Here is a 24,987-nt window from a genome sequence, read left to right as displayed (position 1 = left end):
TAAGGTCCACCATCTTGGTCTTCTTATTTTAGTGCACTTCCCCGAAATCAGCAAAATCCTTCCAGGGAAGTTTGCATTACTTGGTGAACAAACATTAAATAAAAGTAGCAAAGAATAAATTGTTTAGGGTTTGATGCATGAAAGTCTGATTACAAATGTTTGCATTTCTAGGCAAAATCTTGACAATAAACTTTTATGCTCATAAAATGAATAACTCCATCCAATAGACAAAATCATAAGGGGGCATTCGTGTAAAACCGCACACTCGTAAACGTGTTTCGTTTATTTTCCCATATGGACTCACGACACCGACAGTGCCGTCTTGTGGACAAGCTTTGTAATGCAAGCGCTGCTATTGAAGAAAAACACAAGTCAAAAAGGTCCTTTTAAAAAAGATTATATATTACAGGAATTTGAAAAATACTTACACACATTATAAAATAATACTTCTCTTTTTCAGCACCATATTTTTTTTTTCTTCACGTTGAAATGTCTTCAAATCAATAAAAACAAACTAGCAATTGAGGTCATTCTCTCTGAAGGACTTTTTTTATTTCGTTTAAGGATTTCGTGGCCTTCCCCGCCCACTTCCCTGATATATTTAAAATTAAAATCAACATCAATAAGATTTAACAAACAAAAACAAAACAACAACAAAAAAATCCACAATATAGTTAACAGAGACTGGGAGGCCAAGTGGGGTGGGGGGGATGGGTCTCTTCTGCCCTTCCCCTCCCTCCCTCTCACCAATACCTTCTGCCCACTGTGGTCTCTCGCACCAACGTGAACGATTCGGACGTGAAAGTCAAAAGCAGCGGCAACAGAGGTGGAGAGAGTCACCTTTTAATGTTTACACTGGGAGTGGAAGCAACATTGAACAGCACAGGATAGTCCAGGGGGGGGGGGGGAAACATAATCTGGCATAGCCGCAGATTCTTTGGTCTGATCTTCCGAAAAGGGGGCCGGTGGCAGAAATAAATACAAATGAAATATACCACGTGACGGCGAGAATATTTGGTGGTCCGTTTCTTTCCTTTTTTTTTTTTTTTGTTTAATGTCAAAGCACCCTGTTTTGTTCTTAAATAAATACAATAGAATAGCGCTATGTCTGTACAAATGGAATGTAATGCACATTTGCCCAGCTGGAGGCTCAATGACATAAGAGGAGACAAACGGAGTCAAACTTTTGGCACAATTAGCACTTTTTGCCACACGCGTTCTCTCAGGAAAACAAAGATTTTTATTCAGCGAAGATGGCATCACGCCACATTTAGTTGGTAGAAGGAAACCCCCCCAAGATGCGATCACGCTAACAAGTTGGAGTTTTTTGTTTTTTTTTTAAAAAGGAATTCTGTGGTTCTTTAACACGTGGAAGAGCTGAGAGACATCGGGGGCGCAGCGAAGGCGGTGTAACGAAGGAGTGGAGGGGCGGATGGCAGGTGGGCGGGCGGAGGGCGGCCGGGGGGGGGGGGGTTTTTTGGGCCGGGCCCCCCTTTTTGATGCTGCGTCACCGGGAAGTAAAACGCTCCCTCTCGATGATCCTTCCCTCCAAGACCTCTTCAGAACTTTTTTTTTTTTTTAGTTATTTATTTTACGTCCATTAGTTGTCGGGAGGATGCTGCGTTGCTGGGGCAACACCATCCCTGTGTGTGTTTGTGTGTAAGTGTGTATGTGTGTTTACGTGTGTGTGTGTTACAATATCATTTACAAGTTAATTTACAAATTTTTGAGCATGAATGGCTTGTATGTAGGTGTCTCTAAGTGCGTGTGTGTGTATGTGCATGCATGTATGTGAGTTAGCCTTGGAAGCACACAGGTCCCACTTCAAATCCAAACTGTTGGTTACTCTCCCCAAAGTCCGACACTTTGATGTCCAGCAGAGGAAGATGTTCCACCTGTGGCGTGTTGATCTCCAGCACCGTCCTGTCGAAGCCTTTGCGATACTGCCGAGACAAGTGCAGGAAGAGGAAAGTTCAATCAAGACAAGTTCTTTGATTTGATTCATCAAAATCTTACTTGAGATTCATTTGAAAAGCATATTAAGATGAGACATAAATGTGGACTCACAGAACATCCGTCCACCAGCGCTTTGATGTACGGGTTGGTCTCGTAGCTCAGCTCCTCTTCGTTAGCGGCCTGGAAGTGCAGCGCCCTCTCGTGGTTGTCCTTGGCGCTCTGGTCGGCCCAGGCCACCGAGCGGTGGCAGTGGTAGGTCAGGTTTTGGCGGGCGACTACGCTCAGGAGGCGCAGGAATCCCAACTGGACCACGCCCACTGGCTCGCCGTCAGAGTCCACGTAGGAGAACTGCCAGGAGGAGGCAGTCGATGATGACGAGAACCACTTTGAAGAAGGTCTTCAAGTTGAAGAGCCACTTACCTTTCCGCCGGTGGCAAACTCACTGTACCAGGAACCTGGAGTCTCTTTTTCCCACGAGCTCATCTTCACCTGCCACCACAGTCAGAGCACACAACTGCTTACACCACTGGTGTCCAAAATATGGCCCAGGGGCCATTTATGTTCTCTAGCTGTTCTAAAACAACTCTTAATATGTCAGGGACTGACCGTGTTGATGTTCTTGTGGGGATACAGGCATGTCTCACCGCTGGTGAAGTTACAGAAGATCTTGAAGGAATCTCTGGAGCAGCCCTGGTTAGGGTCAATCCAGTACTCTCCTGTTTTTGAGATAGAGGGAGTTGGTAATGAATTGTGACTTGTTGCAAAGAACAAAGTCAACTTACCGTCTTGGAGCTCAGGCTGGCTGAGGCGCAGATCCTGGCAGGTTCTTGCGGGACTGTCCTGCGTTCCCATCGGGAAGCGCATGGTCTCGATCTCCTGTCGTAGTGAGTTGAGGGAACCGAAGATCTCCTCCATGCCCTCGGTGGGCATCAAGAACTCGGCGCCGGCGGTGTCAGAGGCGGGCATCTCCAGGTCAGGGACCACTTGGCTGGCGTCGATGGAACGCTTGGACTTGGGACTCCTCTGGATGGGGAGCGGCTGGATGACCTCACCAGGTGGGCCCTGGTGGTGATTGGCGGCAGAACCAAGAGTGAGTCCTCCATGTTAGCATTTGAATAAAGGTGAGAAGTTACATACAGGAAGTCCTGCAGCTCCTGGAACACCCTTTTCTCCTTTAGGACCAGATCCTCCCTAAATACAAGCAGAAGAGAAAAGATTCAGGAGGAATCGTGGCAACCCCTCCACTTGCTCAGCAAGATTCAAGAACAATACTCACAGAGGCACCCTTAGCTCCCTTGACTCCTTGAGGACCCTGAAGATAACAGTAAGTGTTAGAAGATCTCAGTGGGACATAAATCACTCCGAGTTGAGGCGCCTGATATACTAAGGTGGTCTCTAAATTTTGTGTTTACTCATATAACAAACTGCGTGACTAGTAAATAAAGCCCAAGGTCTCCAAATGTATGACGAGAAGAAACTCACAGGAGGACCAGGAGGACCAGCAGGGCCAAGAGGTCCAGTGCCTCCAGGCATTCCCTGTAAAAAGCAATCGAACATATCACAACCATTCTCATCAAGTCCACAAATTTCCCAGTAAGACTTACAGTCTCTCCCTTGGGTCCGCCAGTTCCATGAGGTCCGGATAGACCTCGGTCTCCCTTCTCTCCCTGTTCTCCCGGAGGTCCGATAAGTCCAATAAGACCTGGATGTCCCTTCTCTCCTTTAGCACCGGGGTCTCCACGCAGACCAAGCAAACCCGGTGGTCCCTGGAGAAACGACAGTTAAGTACAGCAAAGCGAAGATCTTCCCAGGAAAGAGGACCACGTTGGAGTCTTACAACAGGTCCGGGTGGTCCCTTTGGTCCTGCAGGGCCAGGAGATCCTTGCTCACCCTAAAAGGAATACACACTCAATTTGAGACAAAGAGAAATTGTGCATTCCTTGATCCACAAACTCCTATCTTGAACTGACCACTGATCCTGGAAGACCTCGCAGACCCTCAGTTCCTGGTTTTCCTGGTTGGCCTTGAGGACCGACGGGTCCTGTCTTTCCTGGTGGGCCGAGGGCACCTGTTTCACCCTGGAATGAGGGGACAAACACAAATTAATAACCATGGAAAGAAGAGCGATTGTAAACTATTCAGTTGAGTGTATAGTGATAAAGATGACCACTAGAGGGCGCTATTTAGGCTTCACCTCATCACAGTTTTTTTTTTAAGCCAGACTTTTACATTGTAAACACAATAAATAGAGTATTATTAACAAATTATTATAGGCATGACACGGATTGCAAAATCAAAATTATTGGACTGTGGACCGACCTTGGTTCCCTTCTCTCCTTGCCGTCCCTCAGGTCCTCTTGTTCCAGCAGGACCCTGCAAACAAGCAAAAACAATTTATAACCTCTGAAGAAATTGATGAGATTCTTCCCTGAAGCTAGAAGTACTTACTCTCTTTCCTAGTGGGCCAGGAGGTCCGTTCTCTCCGGGTGGACCGGGTGAGCCCTGCAGGAGAAGAAGTGGATCAGCATCTGTGACATATTTGAAAAGGCTTCAAGCAAATAAAACAATAAGTTTTCCACATACAGATTCTCCCTGTTCGCCATTTTCTCCTTGCTCTCCTTTGGCACCATCTTGACCCTGAGAGGAGGGAAAAAAAGAATTGATGGAAATTATTTTTGGTTCTTTTCTACAACCCAACGAATAATCCATGAGAGAAATTCTGGAGTTCAACCAGAGGGACACTCACTCTGGGTCCGACCTCACCGGGGGAACCAGGATCACCGGGGAAGCCAACTGGGCCCTAAGGACGGCAGCATTTCAGATGTTAAAACAGAGCAAATGACAAGATAGGGATAAATGAAAGTCATACAGGGTTTCCTTTAGGTCCATCATCTCCAGGCCTTCCTCGTCCTCCAGCGGCGCCAGCTGTTCCAGGCTGTCCAGCCTCTCCCTTCTCTCCACGTTCGCCTCGAGGACCCTGGCAGTCGATTATTTGTTAGCTGGACGCGAATCAACCAGTACCATTCTTTTCTCCCTTCCCACTGAAAGATCTCACCTTCTTTCCTGGTTCTCCTCCAATTCCAGGTGGCCCGGCTTCTCCAGGCTCTCCCTATGGAGTGTAGTAAAGTTGTTAGTGGCCAGGAAATATCAAATATAACATTAGATATGACATTAAAGTGGGAATAAAATGTCTGTGTACCTTCTCTCCACTAGGTCCAGGATTACCCAAACCTCCAGGAGGACCTTGAGGGCCCTGAACAACACACAAGCTTCAGTCTAATATCATGAAAATCTGGTGTTCACTTTATAAGAGCGGGAGACTCACATCAGCACCGTTAGGTCCAGCAGGGCCGCGGGGTCCTGGTGGGCCAGGAGGTCCCTGTAGACATGTGCATGTCCGGTTGTTCAGCCTTATTAATCACATCTACTTTGGCGAGAGTCTCCATACTCACCAGAGGTCCAACGTCTCCGTTCTCTCCCTTCTCGCCTGGTGGTCCTGGCAATCCTTGCAGTCCAATGGGTCCGGGTGCACCGGGGAATCCTCGGGATCCTTCGTCTCCTTTGGCACCAAAATGCCCTTGTTGGCCCCTTGGACCGAGCTCTCCATCAGCACCCTGCATAGCAGGGAAGAATAAAAGGATGACGCTGACCTGCTGGTGAGGAGAATATCAAGAAGATGTCCGATACTCACGGCTGGACCAGGTTGGCCGACGGGACCCATCGGCCCGGGTGGACCAGGAGGTCCCTAAGACATGTATAGAAGGATCCGTTGAACAAAATGTAATAAAAATTTTCATTTCATTTGTGGCTAAGATGCACTCACATGCTCTCCTTTGCCACCCTTGGCTCCCTTCTGACCAGGCTCGCCCACCTCACCCTGCAACGGAGACCCGAGACATCATGACAAGGACGAAAACCAAAAGACTGAACCCGGTTATTTCTCAACATGCAGTTGGACAAACCACACGCTTTTCACTCTGCCACTGACCTTGTCGCCATCCTCTCCAGGTCCTCCTGGGGATCCAGCTGGGCCGGGAAGACCCACTGGACCTTGAACTCCATCCCGACCGGCAGGGCCGATTGGGCCTTTCTCACCCTGAGGTACAGCAATAACCACGTTACAAAAAACGCTTACAGAATCAAACGCTCGGACAGAATCCTCAAACACTTACGGGAACACCTTTCTCTCCAGCGTTGCCAGGGGGTCCTTGTGGGCCTGGTCTACCAGGGGGTCCGACAGGTCCGGCAGTGCCAGCGGGCCCTCTCTCTCCAGGAGATCCCTATGAAGGTTGTAAAATTTGCAGATTGCATGTCAACAGAAAGCTGAAATACGCTTCTGGTGCCACTTTTAGAAATAGTTCCGAAACGTACAGCAGGTCCAGGAGGTCCAGCAGGTCCTTCGCTTCCCTTCAGTCCTCCACCGCCCTGGAAGAAAAAAACAAAAGAGTTGAACTTGGCGGACAATAATATGTGTTGGGACGGCCCACTGGACACTCACGGGGGTACCAGGCAGTCCTCTCTCTCCAGGGAAGCCTCTCAGTCCAGGGGGTCCATCTTTACCTGGACCTCCTGAGGGGCCCGGGTCTCCCTTTGTGCCTTCCTTGCCTGATGGGCCAGAAAGTCCCTGCTCTCCAGGTGGACCCGGGGGTCCGGGATGACCACGCTCACCCAAGGGGCCAGTTTCTCCAGATGGACCCTGGAGGAGAATCAGGGTTGAGAAACACGGAAAGGAAATTGACGATTCCTACGCAGTCGTGTCTCAACTCACCTGAGGTCCAACGACTCCAGGAGGTCCTGGTGGACCCATCTTTCCTTGGAAACCCTGAAAAAAAGACATCCAGTGAGTCTCTGTCACCAAGGCATTACTTTTCCTCTCAAAAAAAAGATAAAAGTTGAACTCACAACTTCGCCCCTCTGTCCGGGGTGTCCGGGAAGTCCGTCCTTTCCTGGTGGTCCCTGTGAGGAAACACCCAAAAACATTCAGACCAAGATTGCTCGTCTCTCACCAAAATCAACCGCTCTTACTCACAGGAGGTCCCTTTGGTCCAGGGAAGCCGTTGGCTCCTTGAGGTCCGGGCAGTCCCTGCATGGTGACAACAGCAAAGCAGAATCAGGAAGCTGATCTACAAGCTGTGAAGACTAACCAGAACTCACCCTCTCTCCAAGTGGACCAGGGGGGCCGTCACTTCCTGAAGTTCCCTGTTGAGTAACGACAAAGAAACGAAACGGTGAAGCGAGGAATGGAAAGTATTGAAAAATAGAGGATGTCCAGGAAATTCTAACCTTAGCGCCTGGCTTTCCAGTGGCGCCACGTGGTCCTCGCTGTCCTCTGGGACCCTGATGGACACAGACGGTGAAATGATGGCAAAAACCTGGACGTCTGTGAAGGATAAACCAAGCTTACTGTTGGTCCTCTTTGTCCTCTTGGGCCTGCTTTTCCTGCCAGACCCTGAAAGGCAAAAAAACAGTTACAAACCAAACCCAAAAATAGTGACATTACTCCAGAGGTTGGACATTCCTTACCCTTGTTCCTTTCTCGCCATTTGAGCCAGGGAATCCTGGAGATCCTAGAGATCCCTACAAGACAACATGATTGGGTCAATCAGCCACACATTACATAGGACCAATAAAACCTTTGAGCGGATCTTCTTACCTTGGGTCCTTGTCTTCCGGGGTAACCGGGAAGTCCGGGAACGCCAAGTTTTCCCTGAAACCACACGGTGGTTTCTTTGAGAAGTGATCGGAAAACTCACTCCAGTCATTACAAAAGTTCCCTTCACTTGTCTTTTAAGAGAATCAAGCTCCAGGACATAACAACTCATACCTTCTCTCCGATGGGACCGAGGGGACCGATCTCACCGGGAGGTCCGACTCGTCCCTTTGGCCCCTCTGGACCGTCTTCCCCTCTGGGGCCTGACACGCCGATCTCACCCTGGGAGCCGTAGAATAGATGAGTCAGAGTGTCTGAAGGTAGTCAGAAGGTAAGAAAAGACCAATCGTTCCACTGTACCCTCTCTCCTTTGACACCAAAGTCTCCCTTGATTCCGGGGAAGCCGTCTTCTCCCTAAAGCCACCAAAAGGATGTTCAGTCATACACTTGTTGCTTGGAGCTGGATATAATCACGTACCTTCTCTCCCTTGTGGCCCTTCAGTCCTCGGATTCCTTGCTCGCCCTGTGGGAAGACAGCATCAGAAGATTCTGGACCACTCTGAAGCGCCGAAAAAGGCGGAGGATTTAACTGACCTTGATACCACGAGGACCAGGATAACCGATAGCTCCTTGAGGGCCGTTGGGGCCCTGCAGACAAATCCAGGATGTGAATTTAATCAATGCTAATTCGTATTTAGCTCTTTGGTAACAAGTTTTTGTATCGGATGCGCTACTTGCCTGGTTTCCTTTGGTGCCAGTGGGTCCCTCTTTTCCTGGATGACCCTGAGGGGGAACAATGGTGGATTTTAATGACATCGTTCTGGTCAACACACAGGCAGAAATTGAAAATACAAACTCACAGGAGGGCCGTCGGCGCCTGGCATTCCTGGCAGACCTGGTTTTCCTGTGGGCCCCTGGAAGACAAAGAATGGGCTCCATTATAGTTTTTCCTGGATTTATAATTTCTTAATAGACTGGTCAAGAACACCCCAAAAAGTCTTACCTTCTCTCCTGGAGGTCCATTAGCTCCCTGAGGTCCTGGCATTCCCTGTGGGAAAAAAAAAGTTAAATGTGTCGACTTTGAATAAAAAGTAAGCGTGTCTTACCTGAGTTCCTGATGTCCCCTGCTGACCTGGAGGTCCAGGCTCTCCTTGAGGACCCTGGAGAAGAGTTAAGCAGGTCAACACATGGTTGAATGTGGTGAGAAGAAAAGTGAGTAGATGACAAGACACTGACCAGGTTGCCCTTGGGACCAACAGGCCCATCATTTCCTCGAACGCCCTAAGGAGAAGGAGACAAGCTTAATTAGGGAGTTGCTGGGAATGAAAATAAAAAAAACTCTCGTGACTCACAGGAGGGCCGGGAATTCCTGGAGGACCTTTAGGGCCGAGCAAGCCACGAGGTCCCTAGAAGGAAAAAGGAAGAAAAAAAGATGTTCAAAGAAAAACAAACCAATGGTGTCTACTCTGACAGCACCACAAATGACAGGCTCCAAAAAAGAGGGTGCTCGCTATTGCCGGTCGCCAGGAAAATACTTACTGCTTCGCCGGGGAGACCTCTGGGTCCGACCTCACCGTCGTCACCCTGAGGACACACAGAAGGACAATGTCAAAACAGATGTCTTTCTGATTGGAGCAGTTTTCACATTGCCGCATCTCGCTACCCTTTCGCCGTCCTCTCCTTGAGGTCCCGGGGGTCCCAGTGATCCAGTGTCGCCCTGTGAACAACAACAATTAGCCTGCGAAGACGAAAACGTGCGTGACATGATTAGTAAGCGCTCACCCTGTGTCCTTTGTCGCCTGGCAAACCGGGAAGACCATCAAATCCGCGGTCGCCCTGAGAAGACATCCAAGCTGTTAGCGCCCACCTGGATTTTTATTTTTATTTTTTTAGAATTCTGAGCCAGTTCAAACCTTAGTGCCTGGCTCTCCGGGCATTCCCCGGGCTCCATCAGCTCCAGCGCGGCCCTGTCGGAGACGGCCGGTTAAGAAGCGAGCAATATCCAGCCGACGACTTTGAATTCTTTAATACTTACTCTCCTTCCAGCTTTGCCTGGTGGTCCCATCAAACCATGAGGTCCCCTGGGTCCCTGATGAATTCACAGAGCAGGTTCAAGGACGTCGAAGAAGATGACGACTACCGCTTAATTTTGATTGTTCTTACCTGAGGACCAGGATCTCCACTTTCTCCTTTTAGACCGTGACTTCCTGGATTTCCCTAAAAGAGACACGTGTATCATCTATAGTTGAACTAATGCAATGCTCTGGTAGTCAGGTGGGTCATACCAGGGGTCCGGGACGTCCGGTGAATCCCATTGGTCCAGGAGGTCCTTTCAGAGCCATCTACAGGGTGTCAATAATGACATCGACTGAGGAAGTGCTTCTCGATTTCTTTCTACTGACCTTACAGCACAACTCACCCTGGCCTGAGACAAAATGGCGGCGGCTTGAGCTTCTTGAGCAGACACGGCGGGACCCTTATCTCCTCCACTCTGGCCGAAGCGGAACTGTAAAAAGCAAACAGCGTTCGGACCGCAGGAAGGCTAAACATGTCCTAGCCAAGTCTTGGAGCCACAAAAACAATCAGCAAGTATTTGACGTTTGAGTGACTCACAGGCAGCATAACGGAGGATCCGGGTGGTCCGGGAACTCCGTCGGCACCGGGCAAACCGGCCTTACCGGGATGTCCCTGCAACAGCGCGAGCTTGTGAGTCCGGTGCATGGTGAAGGCATACAGCTGACGGCCGTGATCAAACTCACCCTCTCACCAGGATCACCAACAGAGCCAGGAGGACCAGAGCTACCAGGGGGACCGGTAGGTCCCTAAGAGAGGCAAAAAGGGAGGACTTGAAAGAAAGCACCTTTTGGGAAGAAAATGATCTAAGGGTCATGAACTCACAGAAGGGCCTTCAGGTCCAGGTGGTCCCTCGATCAGCATGCCCTGCGGAGGAACATCAAATCACATTTGGATCAAAATATTCTCATTTGGTTCTGATGTAATTTGCTTTTTTGGCAGGTACAATATTCATAAGATGGCGATTGTGGGTCCACTCACAGGTTCGAGCACGGCAGGCTCTCCTTTCTCACCCTTCTGTCCTCTGATGGCCGACTGAGGACAAAAACACAAACATGGCCGACGACACGCCGCCGTTAATATATGGTAAGCCTTCGCCACACACTCACGCTCACAGCCATACTGAGTGGCGGGAAAGTAATCCCAAGGTGCTGCCCAGAAGTCATGTGAGCGAATAATTCCACTGACAGTGACTTCTTGAGCAAAAAAAAAAACCTGCCGGTGCCGGGAGAGGATCTTCTGCGCTGACCAACCGTTCTACACTCGGCGACATAAAGAGCATCGGCGCGGGAACTCCATGCGCTTTCAAATAGCTCTTTATGCACCGCATAAACATTTCAACCAGCAATGTGTTGCCAATGGACTGTGGTCATCTTCACCTCTGGACTAATATTTGTCAGCTAAATAAAAACTGGGAGTCACCGTGGTTGTAAATTACTTTACATTGAGATTTTAATGCCAATGACAAATCTTGCCAGTTGAAATGTTGTTGTTTTTTGCCGCTGAAGCAAAAATAACTTACGCCTGCCTCGTCTGTCACAGCGGACAGGGCGTGGCCAAAGTGGTCTTCCACCTCTCGGGTCTCGAGCCTGGGTTCGCTGTAGTCCCGATAGGAATAGTCGTATTCCTTCTGGCCCACGTCGCCAGTCACATACTCCTCGGTGAAGTGGTCCTCTTCGACACCGTTGTTGATCGCCGTGGAGTCTACCTCCTCCCCCGCCAGAGCCGTCTCCACCTGCGACTGCTGCGGGGGTCCGAGGAAGCCCGTGAAGGAGGAGTGGTGTTTGTCAGGAGGAAAGGTTAGTGACAGAAGGGAGTGAAAGAGTGTGGGAAGAAATGAGTCTTACCTCGTCAAAATAAGACGCACACATACACTCAATGTCAACATTCAGTTGTCTTTGGAGCTTAGCGTGTCTACGACAAAAGATGCTGAGGCTTCCACAAACGTGCTTTCAATCTAGAAGTGGAAAGCTCACGAGATGTGAGCCGAGTGGGAAAAAAAAAATTCCCCTCAGCTGTGACTTACCCTCAAAGTAGATTTGATGTAGGACCAACGTCTCGATTGAACACAACAAATAATTTGAGTTGAGTTTTTGGCATGAAAACCGAAGGACGAAGCGAATGACACAACGAGTGAACTATGAGAAACACACACCGAGGGTGTGGACGGTTTCTCGTTCACGGAGAGCTTCCGTCAAACACTGATGCGCCACATTCGGGTTCCTCTTTTGTCACAAGACGTTTGCGGTCATCCCTATCGAGATGACCACCAAACCGAGTCTTGGGGTTAAGGAAAAAAGCGGAGACCGTGTTAAAAGGGAAATGTGGCGCATGGTTTTTGGACAGGAGGCTTCTCCTCAAGTGGTCTTGTGTGGCGGCGGCGGACGCCAACAAAACTGTTGTGAGGTGTGAGGCACACAAGTAGAAAGTCTGAGGGGGACTGACATGATTTTTATAAAATGTCATATATTTGAAAAAATAATCTAATTACTGTGTTTAACGGACTATAAGGCGCACTGGACTATAAGGCGCACCTTCAATGAATGGCCCATTTTAAAACTTTGTCCTTATATAAGGCACACCATTAATGCATCATGTCAGATTTTTAATCCAAATCAAATCCTTCTCCATTTTATCTTTTTTATTTCAACTTCAGACGCAAAAAAAATATTTATAATCACAAAATAATGATCCATAGTCTTTTTGATTCATAGTCTTCAGTGGGCCACTTATGATTGATTTCATGACACAATGCTTCGGGCCAGTTTAAATTTAGGAATTTGCTCCATATATAAGGTGCACCAGACTATAAGGCGAATAATTATCACAAATTAATAACTAATTAATTTAAAGCCTTCTCTTTCCATTTAATGCTTTTTTTTTTTTTAAACGACTCACGGGAATCATATCGTTGACGTGTGTGTTACCTGCGTGGGGTTCTCTTCCTGTGCGACCGCCTCACCCTCAGGCTCTGGCAGCGTCTCCTCATAGAAATAATCGGTCTCTGTGGGGGTGTTGTCAGCCTCGGAATATTCAGTGTCTACATCCTGATTGGTCGTGTGGGCAAAAAAGAGAGGGGGGGAGCAGGGAGGAAGTAAGCAGATTTGACCGGAAGAAGCGAAGGTTAGTTCAAAAGTCTGCTTGTGAGTGATGATGAGTTATAAGAAGAGAACACAAACAGCATTGTGGTTGTCTCACGGCAACTCACATGTTTCACAAACATTTCGGAAAAGAAATGTCAAACCGCCCGACGACTATAAACGTCGATGACGTTTAGGGAGTCGCCGAGTTGACATTTCTTTTCACTGTATGGCAGGACAATTCTGATGGGGGTTTGTTTGTGGGCCTAGGAAAGCCGACGAAAACATCACAAGTGTGATGTTAGCGGCGTTCCCGACCGGAACACAAAACAAAAAAAAAAGCAGCCTCACAAAACAGATCTCCGTCAATTCACTGTGAAGAATGAATTGACTTCCAGAGGTTTGCGTGAGGCTGCTTCATTGGCATGAACAGAAGGGAGAGGAGCTTATTGGGGGAAAAAAAGGCCATAGCTGCGGCACCGCGTGTGTCGTCCCGGTTCTCCCTCGTGTTTATCGCCAATCCGTGCCACATTCTTCTAGACAGGAGGTCCCCGTTTGTGCAGCTCGGAGGTAAGAAGGAACGTGCACAGCGAGCCATGCTTCACTGTGCACCCTCGTTTCATATCATATGGGCAAGCCGGCCGCACAGCCATATGATATAGAAGCCCGGCATCCTGAAGGTCAGAATCTGACCTCCAGATGTCGGGGACATTCCGACCCAAACTAGAGTCGTACCTGTTGGTAACCGGTCTCATATTTCTTGGCCGGAACTCCGGTGCCACTCAGCGCCGTCTTGTCAAAAGGCGGGAATGGTTTGTGCAGAGACTTGATGTTCATGTCCAGCACCGCCTTGGACTTGGTGGGTCTCGGGGGAGTGGGTCGGACAGGAGCGGCGGTGGTCAGGACCTTCTTCACGATGGATGACTTCTCAACTACCGCATTCATAGATTTGCTGACGGTCGGTTTGACTACGGGGATTTTGGAGATCACCGTTTTCACTTTGACTTCGGACTTGACTTGAGAGGTTTTCGATGCCTTTGTTGGCTCCGCCTTGGCTGCTTTTGTGGCCTTTGGTGTTTTGGTAGCTTGAACTTTGGATGCGGACGTTGCTGCGCTCGCAGTCGTCTTCTCTATTTTGACAACAGTTTTTGTCTTTGTAGTGGTTTCAGTTTTTGCCCCTTTTTTTTCTACCACAGTAACTTTGCCGCTGCTCGTAGCTTTAGCCTCGCCGCTAACTTTGCTCTCGGTTTTTCCGTTCACTTTGACCTTGACTTCTTTCACCTCCACGGCCTTGGACGCGGCTTTCTTCTCGGCGGGGGACTTTCCCCCAACCTTCTTCTCGACAACCACCTTTCCGTTTCCTTTGACTTCGGCCGAAGTTTGCGCGTTTTTTCCCACGAGGGCTTTTCCGTTGGTCTTCTTCTCAACAACCACTTTGGCGCTCTTTGCCGGGGCGCTCGTGGTCTTCACCTGAGCGGCTGACGTGGTCTTGATCTTGGACATGAAGACAGCGGTGGCGGTGGGCTTGGCGGTGGCCTTGGCGGTTGGCTTGGCGGTGGGCTTGGATTTGGGCGGCTTGGCTGTGGAAGACTTAGGAGCTTTATTGGGAAGGGGTGGCTTGACTATTTTAAAGCTTCCGCCCTTGACGGGCTTAGCTGGGGTGGGCTTGGTTTTGGCGGCGGTTTTGGTGGGCGTGGCCTTCCCATTTGTCTTCTAACGGTTTGTACGTGGGTTGAGATGTGTGATGTGTGCGAGCGAGGTGGCAAAGACACAGAAAGGAGAAGGAGACATTTAAGGGTTGGGAGGGGGGGGGCACAGAAGGGGGAGGGAAAAGACAAGAGTGGCTGTGTTGAGAAACAATGACATTAAGATGGCAAAGGTCTTGGGTGATTTACTGAGACTGCTCAGGCATTACTGGATACAGCCGAGTCCTTCTTTGTCATTTCAACCAATCGGGAACACATTCAACTTCTCATCATTGACTCCAGTGACTGATCTCTCCAGTAATGCCATTCTCAACATGAAACAACAAAGCGGCGTAAATGGCCTAATCACAACTGAGCCAGTTGTTGGGGGGTGGCATGGAGGGTGTGGCTGTTACAGGTAGAAAAAAAAAATCACCTGGTAAATACTCAAGTCAAGTTGTGATTTTTTAAAATGTTTTCTAGAAATAAATTGGGAATCAAAGTAGAAGAATTAATTTATATTTGACAGCCACGCCCTTTCCACCGCCGCAACAACCCAGCCATGTGGACACATCAACACACATGACGTGTAAATAACAAAAAATAAAAAAATAAAAAGCAGCGATGTTAAATTGTTGAGACGAGCTGCAAGGGGCCTGTTGCTTCCTCCTCATATTTGGGGTATTGGTGGCGGTCCTATTCTTCATGGATACTTTGATGATCCATCAAAACCTTCCGAATTTGCTTTTCTGAACTTTCTCAGGCTTAGACGTGGACTCTCTGGTTTGAGTTTCATTCCAAATATGAAGGGAGAGGAGAGGAGCTGGATGTCTGTGTGTATTCTCAGTGAAGTTAAACAAAAGCGCTCATCTGTAGTCCAAAAGGCTTCTTGATTTCTCGCCCTATTCATTTAAAAAAGGAAGCCTTCTGGATCAGAGGACACCAAGAAAAGTCCAAATTCAACCTTTGCTGATAAGGGGAGCTCATTACTGCCCTTGAAGATACCGAAGGTGATCGCACTCCCGTTTGGGCCGGCGGAACCGTTTAGACATCCTGTTGGAATACGCTTAAGCTACTCACATATGTGTTGGGGTCTTGTGCCTGCGTCTTGGGCAGGGGGGAGTCGCAGTCGGGGCTGTAGTGCTCACAGAAGTCATAAGCGGCCTGAGCGTTGGGTGCGATCAGCAGCTGCTGGATGTCTCCCTGAGCCCAAACACAGCCAGGACAAAACATCAGAAGGGAAGCCCCTCCCACTTTGTTAAACCTCAAAGTCCTCACCTGGAAAACTTCCTCGTCGAGCAGGCGGGCTCCGAACACGGTGATACCGTTGGTGTCCACCTCGGCGTTGTTGCTACGGGGCAAAGCTCGGGTCATCTTCTTCTTGCAGTCCAGCATCAGTGTCACGTTCTTCTTGGAGACGGAGATTGCGATGCGGTGCCACCTGCGGGCGGGAGGAATACACGTGTGATGTGACGAAGGGTACGACACAACATTGACCCCTCCTCAACCCCGGCGCTGGTTACTGACTTGCCGTCAGCCAGGTTGACACCCTTGAAGAGCGGGTAGTCCTCGGGGGCCGGCTTGCCGTGCTGATCCTCGTACAGGAAGACGGGCGAGCGGCCGAGCTCAACGCCCAGCTGCTGAACGCCCTGCTCGCTGTAGACTGAGAGCAGGAAAGCCTGAAGACCAGCGTGGGCCTTCACCAGCGCCATAATGGAGAAGTTCTCCGGGAAGCGACCTGCAGTTGACAAGACATGAAGAAAGTCCAGGTTTTTTTTTTTTTCTACCAAAGCTAAGATAATAGGAAAGTAGTAATTTGAATTGTTTAAGAGCTCTGTATGTACTCTAGCATCAGAGCCCCGCCCACGTAGGTGAGAGTGAGGAAGAAAGTGCAGATCTTTCAGGTATATACTTTCATCAGGAGCAAGGAGTTATGGGAGCTGACGTGGTGTACCCAAAATGACAGTTGGTGTCAAACCACAAAAAAATTCACTTGAGACCCTCGCGTGTCTCCTCACTCAGACACATAATTACAAAGCAGGTCCAAACATCAACGCGCGACGATGATGATGATGATTGCAGGTTTGCCACGCTCTGGAATTTCATCACAAAAGTCACGGCGGATCGAGCGGTGCTGCAAGTCCAGCCCCCCGCGCCAACACTTAGACGCAATTCCGACAGAGATCAAGTTTTGTTTACTTTCATGTGGGCGAGCGCTTCTACTCGGGCTTACCTGAGAAGAGCTGCTTGGTGGGGGCTGAGATCTGAGCCTTCTTGCTGATGCGGTAGGCGTGGTCGGGGGTGCTGGAGCGGCGGGACGTGCAGAAGCCCGGGACTTTCTTCACGCCCTCAGGGAGGGTGGTAACCTGCATGGCCTTCAGTACGTCCACGGGTTCTGGAAAGGAAAAGAGATCAGGGATTTTCACGTCACGCCGCTTAACCGAACGACGTCATGATTCTTTCTGACCCAATGAGATCAACGTCTTGCTATGCCGGGCTTTCACGTGATACCGTTTGACCCGCCGATGCTCAGACGCGTCAAAATGAGCAGGTTAGGTCACAGGTGCACAATGCTGGCTTTGAGCGGAGACCGCAAAAGGGGAGGGGGGGGGGGGAGCAAGTGGCGCCCATGCACGTGGCAGCTACAGTAAGACTCAGTGTGCACCAAGGTGGAGGCAGGGGGCCCGATTGTGCTGTCACAAGCCAACCTTGAGGGAACCAAAGATTTCATTCAGAGCAAGATGGACAACTCCAAACGTTGGAAAGAAGCAAGTGGAACTGTCAGCCGGGACTGAGTCACCAATTTTGACCGCTTTCATGTTTCACCAGACTCACATTTCCGTGCTTAGAAAGTAAAAGTGTCACAGAGGAAAAGGAAAAAATGGTGGGAAGTGATGACATCATCAGAGTGAAACCATGATTCCCAACCAAGAGCTCATCAGTTTGTTCCATTTTTCACAAAAAGTGGCATTCACATTAAAAAATGCAGGGTTATTTTCCCAGCATCCAATTTGAGTTATTTTAAACCCAGTAGTGTTTTGTGACAGGCAGAACAATTAGATGGTGACTGCAGTTCCAACTATTTTGCAATTTTTCTATTTTCTGCACTGGTCACACCTAAGGATAATTTAGTCTTCATTATACTTGACATGCTTTCTTTCGGCACATGGAAGGAAACCAAAGTACCCAAAAAACTTCACAAACACATTGAGAAAATGCAAAGTTACAAACAACCTCAGAACTGTGAGCCACTTTGCTGCCTCTATTTGACGTATAAACAATTCTTTGCATTATACATTTCCAATATGAGTCAATAACAGGGGTGTATAAACGCTGGGGGCTGAGAAGGGCACCAGCCACCCCAACTCCACATAGGATTACAAAAAAATGTGTGCAGCATAATTATTTCAGTTTTTTGGTATTCTTTTTTTTTTTTTTTTTTTTTTTTTTTTAAATGGCAATTATACTATTTTTCCTGCTGTGCCACCAGTACAATGCGGCACTCTGTTTCCAACTCACGTGAGGCAGTACTGCCGCCAACACGCCCGCTAAAACAACACGCCACCCTACGCCCGACTCGAGCCAGCCCAAAGATGAAAGCGGATAAAAAAAATTTTTTGGGGGGGGGCATTCTGTCTTCATCCCCACCATAAACGCTCACAGCTGTCCGCCACCATTTACACGCGGTCATTAGGACAGGAGGCAGGCCCCGGCCGCGCCCACCACATATGCACAGACAGTATACACACACACACACACACACACACACACACACACACACACACACACTCACTGCTGGTTAGTATTCCACCTGTGCTAACCTGATAAACATCATTTGAGTTGTTTGGGAAGAATCTGCTCTGGTGGTACCGCAATGTCAAATACCAGACACACACTCCAGCTGACACGCTGACCTCTCACCTCTCACCTACGCACAACCGTCGCATTGTGTGGCCGGCGCCACACACACACACACACACACACACACACACACACACACACACACACACACACACACACACACACACACACACACACACACACAAAGTCTAGAGTACGCAGAGGTTGCAGGAAGCTGACTCACAAATGATGACGGTGAACCATTAGCCTCTACAAGATGCCACTAGATGGCGTCAAAACCCTGGCTAAGAGGAAAGTAGTAATTCAAAATCAAATTTTAATGTAAGTATAATTTTTATATTAGTATAAACGTTTTTGGGGGGTGTTAATTACTTGTCGGTGATATCTGGAAATTATTATCAAGGTTCAGGTGGCAACAGTTTGTTGTCAAGACAACAAACTTTTACCGCCTGGACCGCAAATCCTGTAATAGTGTATCTTAAGTCATTTTCCAAGTGACCTGACATTTTTGTTATAAGTTAGCATTTGCTCCAGATTTAGAAAACGCTTCCACCCATCCGTTGACCACATGACGGTTAAGTACAGGTTTAAATATACGGAGATGCTAACAGACATACGAGATTTTTTTTTAATGACCTAAAAGAAGACACAGAAGAAGTGAGTAAATAGTAAAGATTCAGAAAAAAAGTATGAGGAAATTTATGTAGATGGTGAATCAGCTTTAAAAAAGAAAAGAAAAAAAAGATAATTTAGGGCAATTTATGGGATTATGAGTCCAAACTGTCCTGCCACGTTTCACTGTGCAAAGTGTTTTCGAGTGGTGCTTGTGTTTGTGCATATGTGTGTGTGTGTGTGGCACTCTGGTGTCTTGTGCGGTTTCGGTCCCATTTTGGAAGCGACGGATGGCCCCAGTGGATGGAACCTGGAGGCCTGCAGCAGGACAAAGTTACCAGAATTCCACGCCACTTTTTTTTTTCTTTCATCTGGACTACTTTGAGAAGTTTTACTAGCTCGATGTGTTTTGAAGCAAAACATTTGGAAGAATACAAGTAAATTTTGGAAATCTATTTTCTACAGCGGAATGCCAGTTGACTACAAATCCCAGAATACACCTTTCATAGGCTCTCTGCACCTAACAGAAAACCCAAAAAAAAAAAAAAACAATTAACATGTAAATCCTATAGCTGCCACCTGTGAACTTTTGTTTCCAAACTGTGCAACGCATGCGTGTCAATGTCTGGAAAAGACATGACGTACACGGACGCGACACGAAAAAGCTCCAGCTGACCTCCCCGGCCGCAAATTACAGTAAGCAGGAATAGCTTCGTCCGCAGACCGCGGCCTATCATTATGGCGCTGGCTGGCTATTCTGTCTCCCCCGTGGAGCGACGCCTAGATCACCGACGTTCAAAACCGCCCAAAAGTGTGGGCGGACGCTCCATGTGTTCCCTCAAACCTGCAGGGATGGTGCGATTTTGAGAAGAAGAGGGGGGGGGGGGGGTCAGATCAGCTGGGACTGCAGAAGAGATGAGCAAATTTGTGGATGTTAGCATTCAATGCTAACACCGCTTCCTTATTTACTTGACACACTGTGGTTAAAATGTAGCTACAACATGTGAGCACAAAACAGCAGAGATGAGAAAAAGTGAGGCCGAGCTTCAAAAAGCATACGGTGACCCTTCGGAATCCTCAAGAAATTCTCAGACCAGTAAAGTTGACTTAACACTGGAGGTGAAAGTGAGTTGGAGAAATGATTCAGGAGGCGGAGGACGCCCTCACAGACGCTCCTTTCACAGGAGGCCGTGTTGTGTTTACCCAGGAAGACGGACTGGCACAGAGCGTCCTTTGAGGAGCTCCAGTTGACGCTTTGAAAAGGACCCGCACGAAGGAGGAACATCCATGTGGACGAAATGTTTCTCCTTTGAACAGATCCTCTTTCATTGCTCCTTAAGGGAGATGCGTCCTCGTTGCTCACCTGACATCTCACCTCCACATTTGTTATCATTTCAAAGGTGTCATTTTCCCATCACTATGTCTTACACAGGTACAAGAAAAAGTTGAATTAGGAGGTGTGGGGGGGGGGGGGCTGTGTACGTCATTCTGTCATTATTAAAAGAAACTTATAGCATGGCGCATGCGTAAACACATACGCGTGAGAGACACTGGGCGCATTCTCCTCCGCACCAGCTCCCATAAGAAGCCATTCATCAGATGCAAAGTCCACATGGACGGCCAAAGAACACACCTGAGGGGAGGGGGAAATGCCATTTGGGGGGGGGGGGGGTGACGTCACAATTGAACACATTGTGCTAAATCAGATTTTTTTTTTCTTATTGTAATGATTGAACAATTAAGTTGTAATCGACGGTCAACGTGCACGATGCTGCCGATTATTAGTGCAGGCGTCAATGTGCAAGCGCACCAGGAGGCACCAATGGGCGCCCTGGTGCTCAGGCTGCCATGCGTGGGCACGGCCAAATAATACGTGACAGCAAAAATTGACATTTGATTTTTTTTTTTTAAGGGCGCGGAAAGGTTAAGAGAAGCACCCGTAATGTATTTTTTTTTAACAACCATTGAGAGCACAAGCAAAGACCTTCTAAATATTTTTCGATTGTTTCATACATTTGCATCCGTTATGGACAATCTCATCAAAGTCCTCATAGATGACCTCTAAAAAATTCATCTCGACCAGAAGCAAAGTGGAGGACAGGTGAGTGCTATAAAGACTTGATGGAGGTGGTCTTACCTGCCTGCGCCAGGGTGCTCTGGCACAGCGTGAGCACCAGGGCCACAAGGGCCACGGAGGTCAGGTCCGGGCTCCACGGCCTCCGTTTCTTCCGGAAGGGGCAATTTGCAATATCCATAGTGAGCGCGGAGCGGAGGCTGTTGCTGCTGGATGCGAGGGTGTCCTCTCCCAGAAAGCCAGCCGACGAGAGGCGGCCGACTGAACCTCCTGCGAGGTGACAAGACAAAAAAAAAAGAAAAAAAGGAAGGAAGGACAGAGCCACCAAAGAGACGGTAGGGGGGGCAGAGAAGGCTTTGAGGGGCAGCCCTTAAAGCTCCATGGAGTCCGCCGAAGCGCGGGTCACAGACACCTGGAAGCTTGCGCTTTCTCACACCCTTCCTTCACTTTCCCGCTTCACTTTCTCCCACCCGAGTGAGAGTGTGTGTGTGGAGGGAGGGAGGGCGGGAGGGAAAGGGAGAGAGACAATGTGGGAGGGAGAGAGAGAAAAGTGAGGGCGTGCGTCTGTTTGGTGGAGACTTTCTAAAAAAAAAATAAAAAAAAACTAGCACACACGACTGATATATATAAAAATATCTATTTATGATTATCTAGTCCATCTTTGAAGAAAAAAAATTATACGGTTTTAAAATCATCACGTCCCCTGCGGGACATGCGAGCGAGCATCAGGTCGGCCAACCGGAGCTCTGTCCGTGCTTTAAGCCACGCCCCCCCCCAAGCCACATGGGAGCTGATTGGTCTCTCTGACGTGGTCCAGTTTCGCCGCTCGGTTGATCAAAGTGATGCCAATCCATCAATTCATGTCAAATGTCTCCCTAATTGAAGTTTTGAACGACTATAAAATGTATTTTCCTCGCCAACAATCAAACTCTTAAAAACTTTTATAGGTGTTACTTTTACAATACAAGATAAAATGCGGTTTCTGTTAAATGCATCGTCAGTGAGTTTATGTAGAAAAAAAAATCACCCCAAAAGAAAACGAGAAAACAGTTTAAAAGGGGCGATGTGGGGAGGGGAGGGGGGGGTGAGCTTTGATGGCGAAGGAGAGCGAGCGAGCAGCTGCACACCCAAACTATCATCTGGGCGGCTGCATCCAGCAATTATCTCAAAGGAATGTATAAAAAAAGCTAGTTTGGTTTTCATACCTATATATTACTAAGTAAAATATGAATTTTTATGTTGTCTGGAGCAAAAAACTAACCGTTTTACCGTCAGAACAAAAATGAGAACAAGGCCAGAAATGCTCAAGCAGAAAAATTCTGGACAGTGAACAATGTTTTTGGACCAGACCTTGAGGGGTGCCAGGAAGCGACACAGGAAGTGGATGCTAAGTTTGAAAGAAAATAATCTACAGTGGATATAAAAAGTCTACACACCCCTATTCAAATGCCAGTTTTTTGAGATACGAAAAAAAAAAACAAGATAAATCATTTCTAAACGTTGACCTGCACGGCTAAATAAAAAAAACATACAGAGCAAGTGAGCTTACAAGGTTGCATAAGTGTAGACACCCTCTTGGATGTGGCTGTGTTCGGGAGGAACCGATCACATTCCAACTTTGATGAAATGCGAGTCAGCACAAAATTTTATCAGTAAAATATACGGCAATGTCATCAGTGGTTGCCATGGCAACAGTCACAAGGTGATAAAAGGTCAGCCTCAAACTGCATGACATCACGTAAGGTGTTGTACATCTCTGGCGAGCGACAGGTGCAAAAAAAAAAAAAAAAGACGAGAGGAGAAAACGTGAGCCAGTCGAGCTAGGAGATGAAATATTTGGCTCTTGGGCGTCTCTCTCTGTGTTCCAAAAGTAGAAGCTAGTAATTAAACTAAAGCAGCCATGTTATATTGCTGACTTCCTTCAAAAGTCTGTACTTTGCTGGGCAGGGCACGCACACACCGCAGTTCACCAAAATAGATCACGGTGGAGGAAGGGAGGGATGAAACGGTGGGGTGGGGGCGAGAGGGGGGTCAGGGGTGGCCTTTTCACGCTTGTGAGGGTCACGCAAAGAAGCAGCGGCGGCGTCACGCACGCCGAGCGCGATGGCCGAGGGGGTGCCAGGTAGAGAAGGAATGTAGACGGAGAATGGGTCAGTGATTCTGGGCCATGGCCGCAGGACACGCCCAGAAAGCCACATACCTCAAATAGGCAGAGAGGGAGGGAAAGAGGGGGGCGGGGTTGAATTTGGGTGAGCACAGGGCATGGAGAGAGGGGCAGCCAAAAACAGCCCGCAAATGTTCTTTTTATTTTTTTTATTTTGTGTGAAATGTGGCAGTCAGCACGATTACATATAAAAATATATTCTATGTATGGACATATTTCTGTAATGTACACTAGACGTACACTTTAGTGGTAAGTACATTGACTCTAAAATGAGAAATAGAACATTTTGTTTGTGTCGATAAAGTACGGAGAGCGATTTTGGGGCTTGCACTTGATGCACCCAACTTTAATTTTTTTGTGCAGTTACTATAAATGTGAGAATGTATTCGTTAACTGTAAGTGAAGCTACACAAAACTCCTAAAACACCTGAAGTTGACTGAAGATGGATGGAAGAGTGCCAAAAATGTCGCCCAGTTTCAGGAGATGAAACTGAAGCATCTGTGGAAAGGTACCGGCCCGAGAGTTGGAGGATGTTTAGTGGCGGGAGGAGGAGGGGGGGGGGGCACAGAAGCATGCCGAGGGTGAGGAATGAATGAGGGCCATTGATGGAGGTTGAGGGAGCACACGGAGGTAAAGGGCACGACGAGATCAAAAGCTATTAGCGCGCGTCGGGATGGACAGATGTGTCGCTAAGCGGCGTGACCGCCCACGAAACGAGAGGGGGGGGGGGTATACGGGCCACACACTTCCTAATAACACGAATAAAATGCTGTTAGGATTAGCGTGACAGGAGAACTCCTCTGCAGGAATGCACCGGTGGAGCGAGAGGGAATGTACCACCGGTGTGTTGAGGAAGGGGGCAGGGGTGTCGGCGGAGGAAACGTAAGGGGGGGGGAGAAACAGAGGCGGCTTTTGTGAGGCAGGAAGCGGCAGGGCCCTCGCAACGCCGCGGGTGCGAGCTACAGTAGATAAGCGAAGGACACACCTGCAAGCATTTGCGATGGATTAACCCGGCCCCTTAAAGAGGGTCGGAACCAAGAAGCGAAGATTCGCATTTGAAAATGGGATTGCCGATTAATCGATTTTTTTTTTCCTGGTTTTGAGGCTCAAAAAGAATCGTGGAGAAAATTGGATTTGAAGGTCATTTGTCAGGTGAAAGGGGACCGCTCAAATGGTTCTTCAAATGTTTGGTGTGGTCTTCAAAGCAAATAGGCGGAAGGCAATTTGATTGCCGCCGTTGAGGAGAAAGGGGGGGGGGGGGACAAAAACGGTGCTGACAAGCTTGATCAAGTGAAAGCGAGCCGAGCAGGAAAAGGAAAAATGTGGCTTGCCGTTAATGAGAGCTTTTCCTTTTATGTGAACACTCACAATCACAAAATTGCACACAAAAAAAAAAGTCCTGCCCCTCAATCAGACAAATGTCCTTCCTGTTTTCTTTTTGTCTTTTTTTTTTTAATCCAGCTATACAATTTTCTAAAATATTTAGATAAATTTAGACATTTTTCTGGACCACAGTCCACATGATGTTCCAAGTTTTATTTCACAACCTGTAACTGAACTACTTGATCACATTTTTAAGGTTCCCGTTAAATTTTGCACTCAAGCCTGAAGACGGAGGCCTCATTGTCCGTAAGGTTATGTCATAGTCCCCCGCTCGATTAGAAAGCGGCAGAAAACCAGCCGACGACTGATGTACAATTACGTCCTTTCAAGTCCGTCTCATCCCAGTTTAGCTTTGAGCGCAGCCGAGCAGCGACGCGTGTCGTGTGATTAGTGCTAAAAGAGTTTGAGGGACAGAGACTTGCCGGGGATGGGGGGGGGGGGGGGGGGC

At 48.2% G+C, this 24,987-nt stretch overlaps 1 protein-coding gene across 2 annotated transcripts; it reads right to left on the bottom strand.

Moving 5' to 3' along the window:
* Positions 1 to 901: 901 nt before the first annotated feature.
* col11a2 (collagen, type XI, alpha 2) lies at positions 902 to 21,187 on the bottom strand. 2 transcript variants are annotated; one of them, XM_085900539.1, is made up of 64 exons: positions 21,055 to 21,187; positions 16,678 to 16,839; positions 15,972 to 16,182; positions 15,723 to 15,885; positions 15,525 to 15,647; positions 13,495 to 14,472; positions 12,607 to 12,726; positions 11,202 to 11,423; positions 10,661 to 10,714; positions 10,505 to 10,546; positions 10,366 to 10,428; positions 10,220 to 10,294; positions 10,026 to 10,112; positions 9,892 to 9,948; positions 9,770 to 9,823; positions 9,642 to 9,695; positions 9,520 to 9,573; positions 9,389 to 9,442; positions 9,270 to 9,323; positions 9,146 to 9,190; positions 8,959 to 9,012; positions 8,843 to 8,887; positions 8,713 to 8,766; positions 8,610 to 8,654; positions 8,467 to 8,520; positions 8,345 to 8,389; positions 8,201 to 8,254; positions 8,085 to 8,129; positions 7,967 to 8,020; positions 7,781 to 7,888; positions 7,610 to 7,663; positions 7,480 to 7,533; positions 7,361 to 7,405; positions 7,240 to 7,293; positions 7,111 to 7,155; positions 6,986 to 7,039; positions 6,859 to 6,912; positions 6,725 to 6,778; positions 6,455 to 6,652; positions 6,328 to 6,381; positions 6,129 to 6,236; positions 5,945 to 6,052; positions 5,780 to 5,833; positions 5,648 to 5,701; positions 5,409 to 5,570; positions 5,282 to 5,335; positions 5,156 to 5,209; positions 5,012 to 5,065; positions 4,826 to 4,933; positions 4,703 to 4,756; positions 4,540 to 4,593; positions 4,405 to 4,458; positions 4,276 to 4,329; positions 3,927 to 4,034; positions 3,794 to 3,847; positions 3,561 to 3,722; positions 3,439 to 3,492; positions 3,233 to 3,268; positions 3,094 to 3,147; positions 2,739 to 3,018; positions 2,563 to 2,672; positions 2,377 to 2,445; positions 2,068 to 2,304; positions 902 to 1,943 (listed from the first exon to the last, which is right to left on the bottom strand). In XM_085900539.1, the coding sequence occupies exons 1-64, from the start codon at positions 21,170 to 21,172 to the stop codon at positions 1,797 to 1,799; spliced, it is 6,297 nt and encodes a 2,098-aa protein (XP_085756665.1). In that variant the 5' UTR covers positions 21,173 to 21,187; the 3' UTR covers positions 902 to 1,796. The 2 variants fall into 2 exon arrangements, with proteins under 2 accessions (XP_085756665.1, XP_085756666.1); XM_085900540.1 differs by having other exon boundaries at positions 11,202 to 11,420.
* Positions 21,188 to 24,987: the final 3,800 nt, after the last annotated feature.

This window comes from Syngnathus leptorhynchus, chromosome 20 (assembly GCF_054491065.1).
Source record: "Syngnathus leptorhynchus isolate UIUO chromosome 20, UIUO_Slep, whole genome shotgun sequence".
Taxonomy (NCBI): domain Eukaryota; kingdom Metazoa; phylum Chordata; class Actinopteri; order Syngnathiformes; family Syngnathidae; genus Syngnathus; species Syngnathus leptorhynchus.
This window is presented reverse-complemented; position numbering and strand designations above follow the sequence as displayed.

Coding starts and splice junctions, on each gene's coding strand:
- col11a2 (XM_085900539.1), bottom strand. CDS start 21,172: ATGGATATTGCAAATTGCCCCTTCCGGAAGAAACGGAGGCCGTGGAGC. Junction 10,715..11,201: donor CTGTGACAGACGAGGCAGGC/GTAAGTTATTTT, acceptor TTTTGTCCTCAG/TCGGCCATCAGAGGACAGAA. Junction 9,696..9,769: donor GTGGAGATCCTGGTCCTCAG/GTAAGAACAATC, acceptor TGAATTCATCAG/GGACCCAGGGGACCTCATGG.